Source organism: Elephantulus edwardii, unplaced genomic scaffold, assembly GCF_000299155.1.
Source record: "Elephantulus edwardii isolate Elephantulus edwardi_28Jun2011 unplaced genomic scaffold, EleEdw1.0 scaffold00094, whole genome shotgun sequence".
NCBI lineage: Eukaryota > Metazoa > Chordata > Mammalia > Macroscelidea > Macroscelididae > Elephantulus > Elephantulus edwardii.
This window is the reverse complement of record NW_006399844.1, coordinates 11,518,691-11,534,360: the sequence shown is the minus strand read 5'-3', so window position 1 is coordinate 11,534,360 and position 15,670 is coordinate 11,518,691. Positions and strand designations below refer to the sequence as shown.

The following is a 15,670-nucleotide window of genomic DNA, read 5'->3' as shown; positions in this document are numbered from 1 at the left end:
TGATTGCTGGTCCTTTTCTTCCTGGGATGGCAACTCTAAGTTTGCGCTTCAGTGGTTTTCCAGCTATTATCTTATAACTTTTCCTACTCTTGGCACACTCACTGATCACTCACAAAATCTAACTCATAGTAATGACTTTACAACACATGTGCTTCCTGTCCGAGTTTGTTGTTATTGTTGTTGAGTTGGAACTGATCCATACCTGACCCTCCAGTGGGTCTTCAGAGGCTTTAAATCACATGGGAGTTGATTGTTCAACTTTCTCCCGGGAAGCACCTGGTGGATTTGAACCACATACTTTTGTCTTGGCAGTGCCGTTCCTTACCATTAAGTCACCAGAGCTCCCTAAAAAGAGACTCTATTTCCTGTCAGTTATCCTCAAGTTGGCAAATGAAACACAGACTGCATTAGTGCTGAGAAAGGGTGCAGGGGAGGAAGCTTCAGGAGATGCTAAGGGTGCGGGCAGTGTGCTCATCATTTAAATTTTTTGAGGCAGAGGATCAGGGTGCTAGCTCCCTTCCACTTGCTTGTGTAGTGATAGGCAGACCCCATCTCAATCCAAGGGCAGTGGTGGTGCTGAGGTAACATTCTTGTTTTCTGTGCTGTAGCTCCAGGTTCGATCCCTGGCCAGTCCACCTCAAGCATAGCCACCACTCCCCTCTCTGTCATTGGAGGCTTGTGAGCTGCACAGATAGTAAACAGGCTTCAACAGAGCTCCAAACTAAGACTAAGAAAGAAGCCCTGTGGTTCCACTTCTAGAGGTTGGCCAGAGGAAGCCTTGTGGATCACAGTCCCATCTCGTGTGTGGAGTCACCAGGAGTGAGAGGCCACATCAGTGCCAACTACCAACATCTGTCTGTCGGGCTCCATCCCGCAGAGGTCAGGAGACTCCTTGGCTCCACAATGCCGCTGCTGGACCACCACTGGTGACCAAATGTTCACGTGAGCCCGTGGGAAGAGTGCCAGACTGCCCCGCTGTGAGAACATGCCTGCCAAGCCGTGCCTGAGAAGCCCCAGTGGGTTGCCATGGCTTTCTAATCAGGGAATGAATAACCCTGACGGCACTTGACAGTAGATCTTTCAAGAAGCTGGGGGTTTGGAATGCAAGTCTCAAAGTCACTGAATGAAGGACAGATTTCATGGATCCTTTCTACAAACTCACGATGAAGTTTCTGATCTACTAACTGATTGTAGACCACAGTAACCAATGAGGCTGTTTGTACAGCTCACTTTTTGGGGGGGGGAGAAAAAAATTAATTCTGTGAACAAATTCTGTAGTAATTCTGTTCTAAACATTTGGCATATCTTTTTTTTTTTTTAACATTTGGCATATCTTATGTTGCCAAAAAAAGACTCTATGGTTCTTTGTAAAACAGGCTTACTTTCTTAAACAGAATGTTTATATATCAGATCCTGCCTTACTTGTGCTTGAGAACTTTCCTTAAATGCTTTAGAAAGTAATTCTTTCCTAAAGCAGTAAATTACCTCACTTATCTGTCTTTGTGTCATCATCTCATGCAAGGTTACTTGACTTCGGAATAATCTGCAAACACATTCCAGTGAAGGTGGCAGTAAAGATACCCAGTAAAGGGTTATGTATATGTAGATAATTTAAAGTTCTTGTAAATGTACCTTTCTGCAGAAATTACATAAAGCCAGGCTATGGGACCAACATATTCCTAAATGGCAGTATGACTTCATATCAAATTTACATAGCTCAGAAAAGGAGAAAGGAGTAAGGTAACAAAAGTTAAGGATAAAGCTCTTTTATTGCAAAGTATACATTGAAACATTATAGGGGCAGCTTTTGTAGAAAGCATAACTGGCCGTCCCTCTGGACTTATTTTCTTATAGGGAATTTGAACATTAAACTGGAGCATTAAGTGCCCCTGGGGTCCAGAATTTTGCCTATGAATAGAAGGGCCCCTGTGTCCGTGTCCCTCAGTACAAAGATGAAAGGCTGATTAAGGTGGTAGTCCAGGGGGAAGGTGAGGCGGGCAGGCTGGAGGCCAGGGCTGGGGGTGGTTCCTGCCCCATCCTCATTCCACTCAAAACCAGCCCGGTGTTCCACCTGAGTAAGCTTGATTGACTTGCCTGTGATTTTGCTGAAGTCTGGCGTTTCGAACAAAGACTGGAGCTCTGCAGACGTGGAGAGAGATTTCTGTTAAAACCTGGCCTTACTGTAAACCCCAAGAAGGAAGCAGTCCTGATCTCAAAGGAAGAGAGCAGGCTGGAAGTGGAGCCCAACTTCCAGTGCTTTCCAAGAGGTGAGCTCTGGTCACCTAATCCATAGGGAGCTACACTGTTCACCCAAAGGCAGCCTCTCTGGCAGTTCAAATCCACCAGGGTTTCAGGGAAGAGAGACGGGCAGTCTCCTTCCAGGCAATTACAACCTCCAAAAACCAGATGGAGGGGTCAGCTTTGAGTAGGTGGTAAAGAGGAAAAGTTTGATGGGGTTTAAGTCCCTGAGAGCATATAGCACTAAGATTAAGATTGGAAGCTGGTCTGACACTTAACTAGAGAAGCAATATCCTTAGCTCCTTCTATATAGGCTGAATCCTGCACCCTCCTGCAGGGTGTTTGCTCATGGAGCTCAGAAATGGATGTTAAAAGGAAGGTACCTGAGTCTTTTCTCTCTAACACTTTAGATTAAGGAACCATCCCAGGCCTCCCAGCACCACCAAGGAGTTCATGACCGATTTGTCCTCTCCTCCCATCCAGCAGATGGGTCTTGCAGACTTACTCATCTCCTGCAGGGACTTGGTGACTTCGCCTTCATAACTTAGCTTCAGCTTAGGGATAGTCAGAACTGCTTGGACAGTCTTCAGTTCTCGGTCTATGTCATGAATGAACTCAGAGGTGAGGCTCTCTTCTATGAGGGTCAAGTTCTGGGTTACTTTCTGGGGCAGGAAGAAGATTATACTCGTGCTTCCAGTCAGGGGCAGCTGGGCAATCTGAAACAAGGAGGGGGCACATGTGTGAGCCCGTTAGAGCCCAAGGGCCTGGGGGTAGACACAAAAGAACTGCCACCTGTCCCAGGGTGGGGCCCTGGCTCCTGCTTCCCCTCAGCCCCTTACCTCTTTTAGAAATTGCCTCTATAGGATTTTACTTTCTGACAATATGTCATTCCCTGCTGTTCCCTCAAAAAGCCTACTCTTGCCTTTTGTTACTCCAGCCTAATGCCAGCTGAAGTTGAATTGACCTACTGCTGATTCTAAGGAGTTAGGATTGAAGCCCAGAGCTGGGTTTTCTCCCAAGGTCAGTCTACCAGAGTTTACTAATCATCTGTTATGTACAGAGCACTGGACTGGAAATGAGGGTTTGGGGTACCAAAGCAGCAATAAAATTGGTCCTTGGACAGAGTGTCTTAACCTAAAGTCCATGAAATGAATGGCCTCGGGGATCTCTAGAGCCTCCCTTCCCCCAAACCATATGCAGAAATGTTGTGCATAAGCACACAGCAGTTGTCTAGAGAGTTCCAGAAGCTTTTATCAGAGATCATGGCTTGGCTTTGAGATGAAAGAATTTAGATAACACACAAAAGACATAATTCCAGCTGTTGAAAATTAGAGCCTGTGACAATCTAATATTTACCTTTTCGTTTTATAAATAAATAGCCTCTAATAAAAGGGAAGAAAAAGTAGAAAAGAATGCTAACATTTTGGAGTCTATACTATATAGTTGAGTGATCACAAACTACACCTTCTAGATACTTAGAATGTTCATATATGATCCCCAAACCCATTCCCATCACTGTTTACAGCTGTTAGGTGCCATTGAGCAGACTACAGCTCATAGCTCCTAGATGCTCAGACTTCATCCCTGTTCCTATTTCTCATGAATCCATAACTACCTCCCCCGCCCCCTAGCTGAAGAAGAAAGGCTCAGAGACATTATTAGCTTGCTCACAGTCACACACCTGTGTGATCTCAAAGCTCAGTGTGTTTCTTCCACAGCATTCTGCCTTGTCCTCTCCCCCCCTCACGCACCCTTTGCCCACTACAGACCTTGCAGTTGAGGTCAGAATCCAAGCCGTAGCGTAAAATGGCCTTAGGGTCTGACATCATGGGGACTCTCACAGTCCTCTCTTCATCCAAGTGGAAATCCTCCAGGGAAGTCTTTCTGGAATCAAACTTTGTTACCCACTGCCCTGGAATGAAATAAATGGAGTGGCCTGAGCCCAGAAGACCAAAAAGGTAGGGGGACCTCACTGTTGGTGAAAATTGTCTCACTAAAGGAATCTCATCTGTGCTGCCACGTTAGGCAGTGGCTCCATCTCAAAATGTGTGATCTGGATCACAGTGAAATAGGTTAATTGTATTGATTTCACTCTGGATTCACCTGTGAGAGGGTTAATGGGAGTCAGAATCAAAGGATGGCAGAGGGAGGAAGGGATTTCGGGCATCACATGATCACCCCTCTCATCTGACAGCTGAGAAAGCCACAGCCCAAAGAGGTGAAGTGGCTGGAGCGCTGATGGCCATTTCCTTCAGCGTGGCCTTCAGACTGCTCTGTAGCTGCTGCTGCTGTGATCACTGGAAATCAGTGTTTCAAGGAGAAAAACATTTGGCTTTTCTCTAGCTTAGGGGGAGGATGTCCCCACAGCCAGCGAGAGCCTTGTCTAAATGAGGCTGTTAGGAATCGAAAGCTGTGATCTCTGGGCACATCACTGAAGCTGGAAGAGTAGTGTTAGAGAACTAGCTGCAGTTTCCTTTTTTTTTTTCCTTCAGTAGAGAAAAGAAGTTTACTTAAGCAAAGAGCACCCCATTAGGGTTCTAAGAGGTTCCCACGCCTGGCTAGCAAAGATAATGGCAGAAAGACAGACAGTTAAAAAGCATCAAAGAGCGAGATGTTCTCAGAGGGAGGAGAGTGGGTCCCACCCTCACGGGATGAGGGGAGGAGACCCAGCAGCAGGTTTTTTGAGCCTTGACTGAGTCCCAGGCACAGAATTGGGTTACAGTAAAGCCGAGGGACAACATAGAGAAAATGCCTAAGAAGCAGGTGTATATTATCCCCACTTTTGAGATGAGCAAACAGACCCAGAAAGTTGGTAATAATTGTTCAAGGTCCCACAGCTCATCAAGGCACAACTGGGACTAGAAAACCTTGTATGACTCCAAAGCCAGAACTCTAACCGGGTGCCTGGCCCCCTGTGGGTCCTCACGGATACCCTCCCTGTGCTCTGTGACTTTCTCCACCAGCCACTTAGACTTGGTAGACTCTCATCAAACGTTTGCTGATTTATTAGATCTGGTGACAGGCAGGTCTCTGGGAGGTGAGTGTGTTTCTCCTGCTGCTCTGGCTTTGCCCCTTCACTCAGGTAGGGTGTTGGTACAGTACTGGTCAGCCAAGGTATTGGCCTCCTCCTCTTGCCCAGCTCTCTAATGGCTGCTGCCTGCCTGAAGCCTCAAGAGTGGGCCAGCGCTCACCCTTGAAGTAAGCCACACCAAGAAGGAGAATGCTGATTTCACTGGGCATTTCCCTTGTGGACCGAGCAATCTTCCCCTTCATCTGGGCCTGCACCCAGTTGTTAATCTCCTGGGAATCCAAGCGAGGGTTGCCGGTCAGGATTCTGGGCCGGGTCCCATACGACTTTTCCAGAGGTGCCACAAAGCTTGATTTTATCCGCATCTCTGGGAAGAGGTAAAACGAAGGTTAGTGTATCATCCTCCGTTTGAGAGTGTGCCAGGCTCAGGCCCTGCTTGACTACTCAGCAGGCCCTGACTTCCTGTCCAGCCCCTGCCCAGGATTTAATGCTGAACCTTCATGCCAGCTTCCCTAGGCACTGGACAAGGAACAACAGATTTCATTTACTGCTGTTGTTCTTCACCGTACTGCCCTCTCCCTCCTCCTCCCACTTCCTCTTGCTGATCCTGTTTGGACTCCAGGTGGGCCCCTTCCTGGAGCATTAAACCTCCCACTCTCTTTAAGCAGCCCAGGGGAGGAAGACCACTCACTCCTCTCAAAGACAATCCTGGAAGCACTCTTGAGATTCTTCTGGGGGGCAGTGACAGTGGCAAGGAGTTCCTTGTAGGTGGCATGAAGGTCTGGGTTGTTGATCAGGTCATAATAGAGGGCCCGGTGGATGATGGATTCTGTTCGCTGCTCCGCTCCTGCCCAAAAGACAAGGTCTTGAGCCTGGTGACTGCCCGCTGTGGCCCAGTTCTCCCTCTCTGCTGAGAGCGACCCTGACTAGAGACACTTGAGGTGGGGCAAGGAGTTTGAAGGCTTTGGAGGAAATATTAACTCTAGTCTCAAAGTCTCACCCAGAGAGAAAGGATGGGAGGGAGGGGTCCAATCCACCAGTTCTTTTCTCATTACAGCATTCACAAGACTATTTTGTGATTACATGTTTGTTTCCCCTGGGACCCCAACAGCATGCAACCCTGGTGAGGGTAGAGACCGGCTTTCTTCACATGTGGTTACATTCCCAGGACCTAGCTGGATGGCTGGCATGTGGTCAAAGCTGATTTAAGGAATGAATGAATAAGTGTTGACGTCACACATCACGTAAGTGGTCCCCAGGGCCACATGCCGACATCTGCAGTTCTCAGCCCCTTCCACAGCCCTCCTTGGGGCCATCCCTCAGTGCCTCTTTCCCCTTCCCTGAGGCTAAAGGTCTCAAGAACCCACAGAGCCACATGTGTGACTTAAGCACTGTCACGGCTCCAGGCTTCTGGGGCTCTCCATGTGTGAGCACTCACCCAGTGACAGGGCCGACAGGGCCGTGGCCACACTGAGCGGAGACAGGAGCACGTTGGCAGCTGGGCTCGAGCTGGATCTGACACGGTAAAGGTCGTAGCCAAAATTGGAGATGGCGGCCGCCAGCTTGTTGACAGGCACCTTAAAAAAGGGATCCTCCTCCTCCACTGGCATCCCTGTAGTGTCGGGGGCTGGGGAACCCTGGTGGGAGACAGGCAGGCCTGGGTTGAGTACAGGAACCAGTGGAAATGGACTGTGACTAGCACATTAGGACGCTGTTAGTGGGGTTGTAGTCTGGCCTGTCCTTCCTGATTACAGTGAGCTGGCCAACGCTGGAAGGAGCTGTGTTCCCCAATCGAGCAGGAGCTGTCTGCTGGGGAGATGCAGCCCCAGAGAGAGATTATCTGGCCAGGTTTAAACATTTGTGACCTTGCTTACTGCTTCCAGTTCTCTGCTCTCCCTCCATCAAAACTTCCTTCTTTTTCTTGGTCCTAATCATATGTTACCTCCTCCATCAGATTTTCCTGATCACCCCAATCTGAAGGGCCTTGTGGTTTTCTCAGAGTCCTCTACCACTTCTTAGCCACTTGCTCCATGGCAGGCTCCGTGTTGGCCTTTCCCGTCTGAGTTGCTTCATCTCAGGTTTGTTGATCTGCTTGTCTGAGACCCCAAGAGACTGGGTTCCTTGAAGGTAAAAAGGGAGCCTTTTCTGTTTTGCTTATCCCCTGCCCTAGCCAAAGTGCTCAATGGATGAGAAAAAAAGTGAATGGGCTTGGCTGCAGTGGCCTGTGAAGATGATGTTCCGCCTCTCCTCTCCTACCTCCTGTCTTATTAACCCACATTTGCATTTATAGCAACAGTAAAACATCCACTGTGTATTCTGCACAGTCACAGCAACATGTCTGAGAACAGTGGACACCGAGGCCCTGGACAAGAGTAATCCTGGCAGTGAAGGTTAAGTTGCTTGTCAAATCGGCTGGCTCTCATTCTCAGTGGTTTGACAGGTAAAGAATGACATGATTTGGCAGTTTTGTAATGATGTCACCTTTTTTTGGAAGTTACTCTCTATTGTGTGATCTGAAAGGGTCATCGTCCATTTTCACATAATGCAGATTTTTTTGTGTAATAGCTCAGTCTTTAGAATCTAACCATGTCAATGAGTGAGGAGTGGGATTTTTCATTTCCAATGTTGTGGTTGAGAGAAAAAGTAACTTAGAGCCTAAGATCACAAAGCAAGTGGAGAAGTAGAGCCAGAATTCAAACTGAGAGCTCAAGGCAAAGTCCAAGACTCCCAGCTGCCCTAGTTCCTCATGTGACAGTGACACACACCCCTCATTGTCACATAGCACCTCTATGTCTGAATCTGCCTCCATGCACACCTAGGCCTCTGTCTCCTTGGGCAGGGAAAAGGCCTGTCCCATCCCCTTTACAGCCTCTCCTGCACCCACATTAGTGTCAGATACTGCCACTAGATAAGGTCCTATGAGAGGGCAAGATGACACAGGTCCTCACTGAAGAGCCAGCCTAGGACCTTGAAAGTGCTCTGGCTTTGTATGATTCTGAGATTGACTTTTGTCCCCACCATGCTTCCTGAAAGGCCAGGCAAGATATGCTCTGTTTTGCTGACAAGAGTCACCCAGGCCTCAGATGCACAGCCTGAAACCTGGGTGTGGGTGCCTGACTTCCCGTCCCATCTCCTCTGGAGGGGTTGAAGCTGCCACAGCTGCCCTGCCCCACCCACTGACCTCCTCCAGGCTCCCACCAGCATTCTGGGAACTAGCTTGGCCGAGGAGGGCTCCAGTACAGATGAGCAGCATGAGTGCCTGCATCCTGGACCTGCGAGAGAAGCGAGAGGTGGTCACTGCTCCCTCCCCTACCAGCCTGTCCATAGCTGGCCCACCCTGGGTGCAGAGCCAACACTTCCAGGCTTCGGCATGTCTTCCAGCCTCCCAGCTTTGAATGAACCCTCAGCTTCACTGTCCCTTCCTCTCAGCAGCATCCTTCCCATCCCCACATGCTCATACCATCAGCTGGTGCTTTCATCTCATTGTCTGTATCAGGAGTCCCACCCTCCAGCCTAAAGCCCAGAGTAGAGGTGGACTCACAGGGAGCGTGGCCTGGCACACATACATGAACAGACTTTTCCCTGGAGGGCCCTTAACAGACCTGGGGGCTGTGTCTATAGTCACCCAGGTCTCATAAGTACAATCATTGAATGCCAAGCATAGAGCAGTTGAAATTGTGAGCTCTCCTTAAGTTCTAATGACCATGAACTTGGGCCTCCACTTCCTTCACTCTTGTCATCTAGTCGGAACTGACTCATTAGTTGACCTTCCAGAGGGTTTTCAGAGGCTGTGAATCTTTTGGGAGGAGAGTCCCCAACTTTCTTCCACAGAGCAATTAGTGGATTTGAACAATCAGTCATAGGGCTGGCAGTGCAACTCCTTACCCACTAGGCCACAGAGATCCCTTGTGGCCTCCTAAGGGAGTATATTCCCCTCTCAGCAATTCTGTGTCAGGACCTCTTATTAAAGATACAAGGTCTAGGGGAAGATGCCTGCATCTAAATCTCAGTTTTGTCCCTTAAAAACTTTCTAAATCTCCCATTTTTTCTGCTGCACAAAATAGAAATAAAGCTACTTATCTTTTGTTATGAGAATTAGATAATACCTTAAGAGCGCTTACCTGTGCTTGAGACTGGTAAGCTCTCAGATGACCTCTCAGTGAAAATGGTTCCTTGTATCTTGGATTCTTTGGTCCGGTTCCCCACCACCACCCCGTCCCCTCCTTCAGAAAATAGCTCTTGAGTCCTTAGAGCCTTCTAAACAATCTCATTTCTCAGTAAGACAACCCACCTCCTAATAATGCCTTCCTCTGCCCAGGCTCTGAGCTGGCATTTAGGCCACAAGGTAAAAAACTCAAATCTGGATCTAGGTTTTCATCTGCTACAGCAGTCCTTACCCTCTGTGTTTGCCTCATCTGTAAGCTTACCCTGGAGTTGGGATCTGGGGTGAGCGAGGACCCAGCTAACCCAAGAGATCCAGATAGGACCCTGTGACAAGACTTTTAGTTACAAAATAGGACAATTATTCAGCATCTAGGACTTCTGCCTGGTCCATGTTCCATATTGCCAAGTTTAGAACTTACAATCTAAACTACTTTGTCTTGCTTTGCCCCAGCAACACACATAGATACACACTGAAGCCTTGAGTTCCTTGAATACCCTGTCTAGACACACCTGCACATGCACACAGCACACACAGGCTGGCCACTGCTTGGTCCCCTGCAGTATTATATACACACACATGCACGTGCGGGCATGTACAGTTTGCCAGTGGTTTCTTGATTTCTCTCTTTTTTTTTTTAACTTTTTATTGTGATTTGGGTGAAAGGTGATACTCTTTCAATATCCTTTCCACACACACACTTTTCTTACTTCCCAGAACAAACTGGATCAGGAAAGTTGGGAATCAAGGGTGTGACTTTCGGCTATAGTCTTTACAATGAAGTCTGATAACCCACTGGACGGCATTGTAAAGCATGAGCGGCAACACAGAAATCGCCTCCGGAGTTTGCTCAGCTTCAGGCTGGACACTCATCTGGAGCTGGCGTTGCAGAGCTGCGGTTCTCCGCCAGCTGCTCTTTCTTGTGGCTGCCTCTCTGCCACTCTGGGCTAAAGCTCCCTTGGAGACAACAGGAAAAGCCTTCTGCTCTCAAAATAGAGACCTTTCACACTAGCCAGGCTCTCGGCTGCCCTCCACCCAGCCAGCCCCACCCAGCGTTGGCAGAACCTCCCAGCACTGAACCTCTGCAGGCAGGTCTGCAGGGACCCAAATCCTGGGAGGCAGCCCACTCTGTAGGCAGTTGCACCTACTAAGCCAAAGGGGGCGCCTCTGGCAGTGGGAATCCACCAGCAGCTCCACAGGGAAAAGATGGCTTCTCTTCCTGTGCAACTTACTCTCTGAAAACTGGCTGGAGAGCCAGCTATGTTGTTGTTACGTTCCATTGAGTCCTAGCTGACCCTCCAGTGGGTATTCGGAGACAGTAAATCACACCGAAGAAGGAGATTGCCCATTTTTCTCCCATGGAGCAGCTGATGGATTCAAACTGCGTGTCTTTGGGTTGGTAGCACAACTCTTTGCCAGAGCTCTCTAGGTCAGCTATGTGTCATTTCAACTTGATGGCAATAAGTTTGAAGGGAGTTTTTTTGTTTTGTTTTTAATCCTGTGGAAGTGAGACTAGAGGAAAAGCAGTTAGTGTTGTGGCATCTGTGGGGGTGAGGAGGGTGTAGAAAAGATGAGGAATCCTGTGTAAGGAGACTAAGTTCACAGTTAAGATGCACTTGAAGATGGTGCTTCTTGAGTCCCGGATTAAGATCATGTGATTGGTCACTGTCACTTAGCAGATGGGCTGAAGATGAGGGGAGTAAACCTGATGGGGAAAGACACATAGGTCCAAAGCTGATGCAGGACTAGCCATGGGGATACACTTCTTTGACCCTGCAGTCTTAGAGAAGAGGGAAGTAAAAACCCTATAAAGTCAGTGAGAGGGCAGAGAACAGGGCCACATGGATGCCTCCTCTGAGCACTCTTGGAATGGAGTTGGTGTCCTCGGCCTGGGCAGGTCACCACAGGCTGGCCAGAGATGAGGGCAGTGGTGTCGTCCTGTCCAAAGGGCAGTACCCACACCAGACTGTCTGCCCCGTGGGAGACCGTGTGGGGAGGAGGCAGATACCCTCCCTCTCAGGCCAAGGTCTGGCCTTACTAACTGCTGTACTGCCCAAATCAAGACCAAACCCCACCCCACCCCCACTGTCCAGATGATCCCATCGCATCAGGACCCTGTAGTGCAGGTTTTCCAAGGCTTTAAATCTTCATGGAGCTGACTGCCTCATCTTTTCCCCTGTAAAGTAGCTGAGCTGGTGGATTCTAACCACCAGCCTTTCCATTAGCATCCAAGCACTTGAAGACTGTGCCACTAGGGATTCCAGAGAGAAAGAAAGGTGCTGAGAGTTTGTGACTTTGCCTTCAAGCTAGGAGGAAGCGTTCAGAGCCAATGCATGTGTTTCAGATTAAACCCTGTGTCAGACAAACACTGTCCCTCCACCTCCTCCCCGACTCTCCGCCCAGAACCACAAGGCCTTTAGGCCACATGGCAGTGGACCTTGTGGGCAGTGTGGGGAGGGCATTTCCCTCTCCCCTCCAGGCACAGCCATGGTGACCCCACCAGCATCAGGCAGGGCTCCTTCTAGAGTCAGGCCAGGGACCCCGGAGCTGCAGTTCCCCAGACACCAGAGCTCTGAGACACTCTTCCCCTCTCACCCCCAGCCTGGGGGCCAAACTTCCAGGGTGGGCACAGCCAGACAATGACGGGTTTCTGGGAAGTCCACAGCTGTTCTTTGGCTCCTTGTGTGGTTTGCCCAGAGAAGCGGAAAAGGGTGTGGACAGCCCTCCTCTCCAGCATTGGCAGCCTGGTCCCCAAATTCCATCTACTGGCTGGGGAGATAGCGGTCATCCTTGGCCAGACACCAAAACTTCATGGCCTCCCAAATTTTACTCGCAGCTCATTTGGCCAAAGAGAATGGGTGGGGGCAGGATGGATGGACCCAGCTGTGTTCCATCCCGCCCTGGGGAAGGCTCCCCAGCCTGCTGCTGATGCTGGCAGTGTTGGGAAGTTACCTTTATCAGCTGGCTATGAAAAAGGAGCAGAAAGCTGGGCTGAAATCAAGACCTCTGCCCCAGATGCGAACAGAGCACCCTAAGAACCCCCTCTCCTCCCCTCAGGGACCAGAGACCCCACTGAAGTACAGCTCCCTGCTTCCCCCATCACCCTCTCTTCCTGTTACCCACTCCATTCAAAAGTCTTTCCAGCCTCATTTTTGATGGGCGCATTGGCTTTGGGGGACAGGAGGTCCGTGCCACCATCCCACAACTCCATCTGCTCTCTCATCCACTCTGGAGTCCTAGCTGCAGGAATTAATACTTTCCACCTTCTCTCCCCTGCTGCCTGGAGGACCCCTACCTCTCCCAGTCTCCCCCACATTGCCCAGCTCAGAGGGACACTGCTTTACCTGTGGGCGCACCGCAGCTCCACTCGCAGCCTGCACACTGAGGGGCTCTGGCAAGCACAACAGGGTTGGTGGTGTGTTGGGGTGTTTTTTTGCTGCCTCGCAGTCCTGCAGCCAGCAGGCTTCGAATTACAACTACTCCTCTCTTAAAGCGACCTGCACTCAATTTGGGCTTCTTGATTGCATCATTGTCTGGTGTTAACTTTAACCCACTGCTGCCCTTCCAACACACACAGAGACACACACACCCTGACACACATTGTACCTCCAACCTTTAGGGCACTTGCCAGTGCTACCTACTGGGACAAGCTGATGGAGCCCAGAGGACTCCCTCGCCAGCCTCAGATGGGAGATGGGGCCACAGAGGAGGAGGCTGGGACCCAGGCTGATGGAGTGGTGAGAATGGCCTCCTGTTGGGACTGTTTTCTTCCTGGTCCTTGGCTTGAGCACTTACTGAGATTAGAGGCAAGGTAACCCTCTCGGCTCCTCCCCTCTGTCTCTGAAAAAAAGGAAGGTATGGGCCTGGGAGTCAGTGTGCTTTTTTCAATTCTAAGCTTTTGTGATTTCTGAAACTCCAGAAGAGCAGTGGGGAAAATATATGACCTGAGTAAGAAGCAAAACACGACCCCCACCCCCCACCTCAACTTCCAAGCCAGGGATTACCCAGAAAGGAGAGAATTTAGACCCTTCCCACCTTGGGGCATGATGAGGTTGTGAAGCTAAAACACCAGCATCAGAAAGAATTCAAGAATTTAGCTAAGGATTTCCTGAGTGGATATGAGTCTTAATAAGAGTTCTAGTCATTCAAGAAGGAATGGGGAGCGCTTAGAGTTAGCTTCTGGAAGAGAACATTTAGGGGGAGCTGACAGCTGTGTCTGTAATTCAAGTGTCCACATAGGAATGTTCAGGAAGCAGAGCTAGGGCTCCTGGTAGGACTTTCCAGGGGGAAGGGTTCAGCTTTGTCTAAACAAAGCCATGTCACCAGCCAGATTTCAGTCCCTTTCGGCCAAAAAATGACCACTACCTCGAAAGGCATCCTTTCTCCTTTCTCCACACCTATTCAATTGTATGCTGAGCAAATCATTTCAGAGGCTCAACTTTAATGAAGAAGAATGTGGCATCAGAATTGGAGGAAGGCTCATCAACAACCTGTGTTATGCAGATGATACAACATACAACCTTGCTCACTAAAACGGAGGAGGACTTGAGGTGTTTGTTGCAGAAGATCAAGAACTATCGCCTTCGCAACAATGAATGAATGGAAATCCAAAGCCTCTGTAAATTTTTACTGAAATTAATAATAAATTTTTAAAAATAGATATATAAAAAGAACTATACCTTCAATAATGATTGCATCTCAATATTAAGAAGACAAAAGTCCTCACCACCAAGTCCTCATCAATGGAAAGATAGATAGATGATAGAGTGAGTAAAGGTTGAAGTTGTCAATAATTTCATCTTACTTGGATCCACAGTCAGTGCCATTGGCACCAGAAGGCAAGAAATAAAAAAAAGATGTGTTGCATTGGGGAAATGCTGTAGGGGACTTCAAAGTACTGGGGAACAGTAATATCATTTTAAGTCTCAGGTTCACGTGATTCAAGCCATAGTAGTTTTCAATCACTTGCTATGCATCTAAGAGCTAGATAGTGGATAAGGAAAACAGAAGAATAATCTATATTTTTGAGTTGTGATATTGGAGAAAAATACTGAAGAACAAATAGGTATGTCTTGGAGAAAGTATGGCCAGAGTATGGCGACTTAGAGGCAAGCATGGTGAAGCTTAGTTACACGTATTTTGGGCATGTTATTAGGAGAGTCTATTCCTTGGGAAGGGACATCATGCTTGAAATTGTAAAGGATTGGCAAAAGAGGAAGACATTCAACAAGATGGATTGACAGAGTGACTGTGGCAGTGAACTCAAGTGTGTCAGAGATGATGACAGCGGCACAGGATAGGACGGGGTTCAGATCTGTTGTTCATAATATGTCATTTATATGTCCAGCTCAACTGAAGAGCACGTAACAACAACTTCAAAAGGCACTGTGATAATCATCATGGGGAAAGATGAATAAGGCTCAGTATATTTGCTTTCCAGGAGTTTATTAGCTAATCAGGGAAGGTGAGATGAGAACAGATCATTCTAACATAATTTGACACATTTTGTGACTCCCCACCTCAAGCCAGATCCAGTGCCACCAAATTTCTGAGACTATAAATCTTTTTTGGGGGGAGGAGGAGCCAGATAAAGGTTTGTTTTACTGAATGATTGATCTATATAACTGCGAAGGCCACTAGGTACGGGCAGGAGAGGAGCTTTATTTCTTGGTCTCTTCCTCTTTAGAAAGAGTCTTGATGATTTCTTGTTTCTTGGCCTGGAGTCGTACCTCACAGCGTTTTCATGCCTCCTTGGTCTTAGATCTATGGGCCTCAGCCAGGAGCTTCTTGTGGGCTTTATCTGCCTTCAGCTTGTGAATGTGTTCCATGAGAATTCGCTTGTTCCTGAACACATTCCCCTTTATTTTCAGGTACAGGCTGTGATTCATGTGGTAATCAATCTTCTTAGACTCTCGGTATCTTCTGAGCAGCCAGCACAAAATCCTCATCCACCTCATCCAGATCACCTTCTCAGGCATTTGAGCATTAGCAGTACTCTTTTGCTTACCTATGCCCATATGCCTGCCCTTCCTGTGGGCAAAGGTAATTTTTTTGGCATCGAGGCCAAGAATGGACAGTCACTGCACACCCATGGCTTTGGGTTTAATTAACATGGCTTTGGTCACAATAGCAAAGAGTTGGAAACAACCCAAGTGCCCATCAACAAACGCATGGATAGAGAAGCTGTGGTATATTCACACAATGGAATACTACGCTGCATTGAAAAACAAGGAACTCATGCA

General features: G+C 48.4%; 1 protein-coding gene and 1 pseudogene across 1 annotated transcript; both read right to left on the bottom strand.

The window, feature by feature from the left end:
• Window positions 1–1,754: 1,754 nt before the first annotated feature.
• SERPINF1 (serpin peptidase inhibitor, clade F (alpha-2 antiplasmin, pigment epithelium derived factor), member 1) lies at window positions 1,755–12,798 on the bottom strand. The gene is made up of 8 exons (XM_006891026.1): window positions 12,773–12,798; window positions 8,448–8,538; window positions 6,705–6,903; window positions 5,958–6,113; window positions 5,430–5,633; window positions 4,008–4,150; window positions 2,744–2,954; window positions 1,755–2,139 (listed from the first exon to the last, which is right to left on the bottom strand). The coding sequence occupies exons 2-8, from the start codon at window positions 8,529–8,531 to the stop codon at window positions 1,880–1,882; spliced, it is 1,257 nt and encodes a 418-aa protein (XP_006891088.1). The 5' UTR covers window positions 8,532–8,538; window positions 12,773–12,798; the 3' UTR covers window positions 1,755–1,879.
• A 2,290-nt stretch (window positions 12,799–15,088) lies between these two features.
• LOC102864209 overlaps window positions 15,089–15,670 on the bottom strand; it is an 11,600-nt pseudogene continuing 11,018 nt past the window's right edge.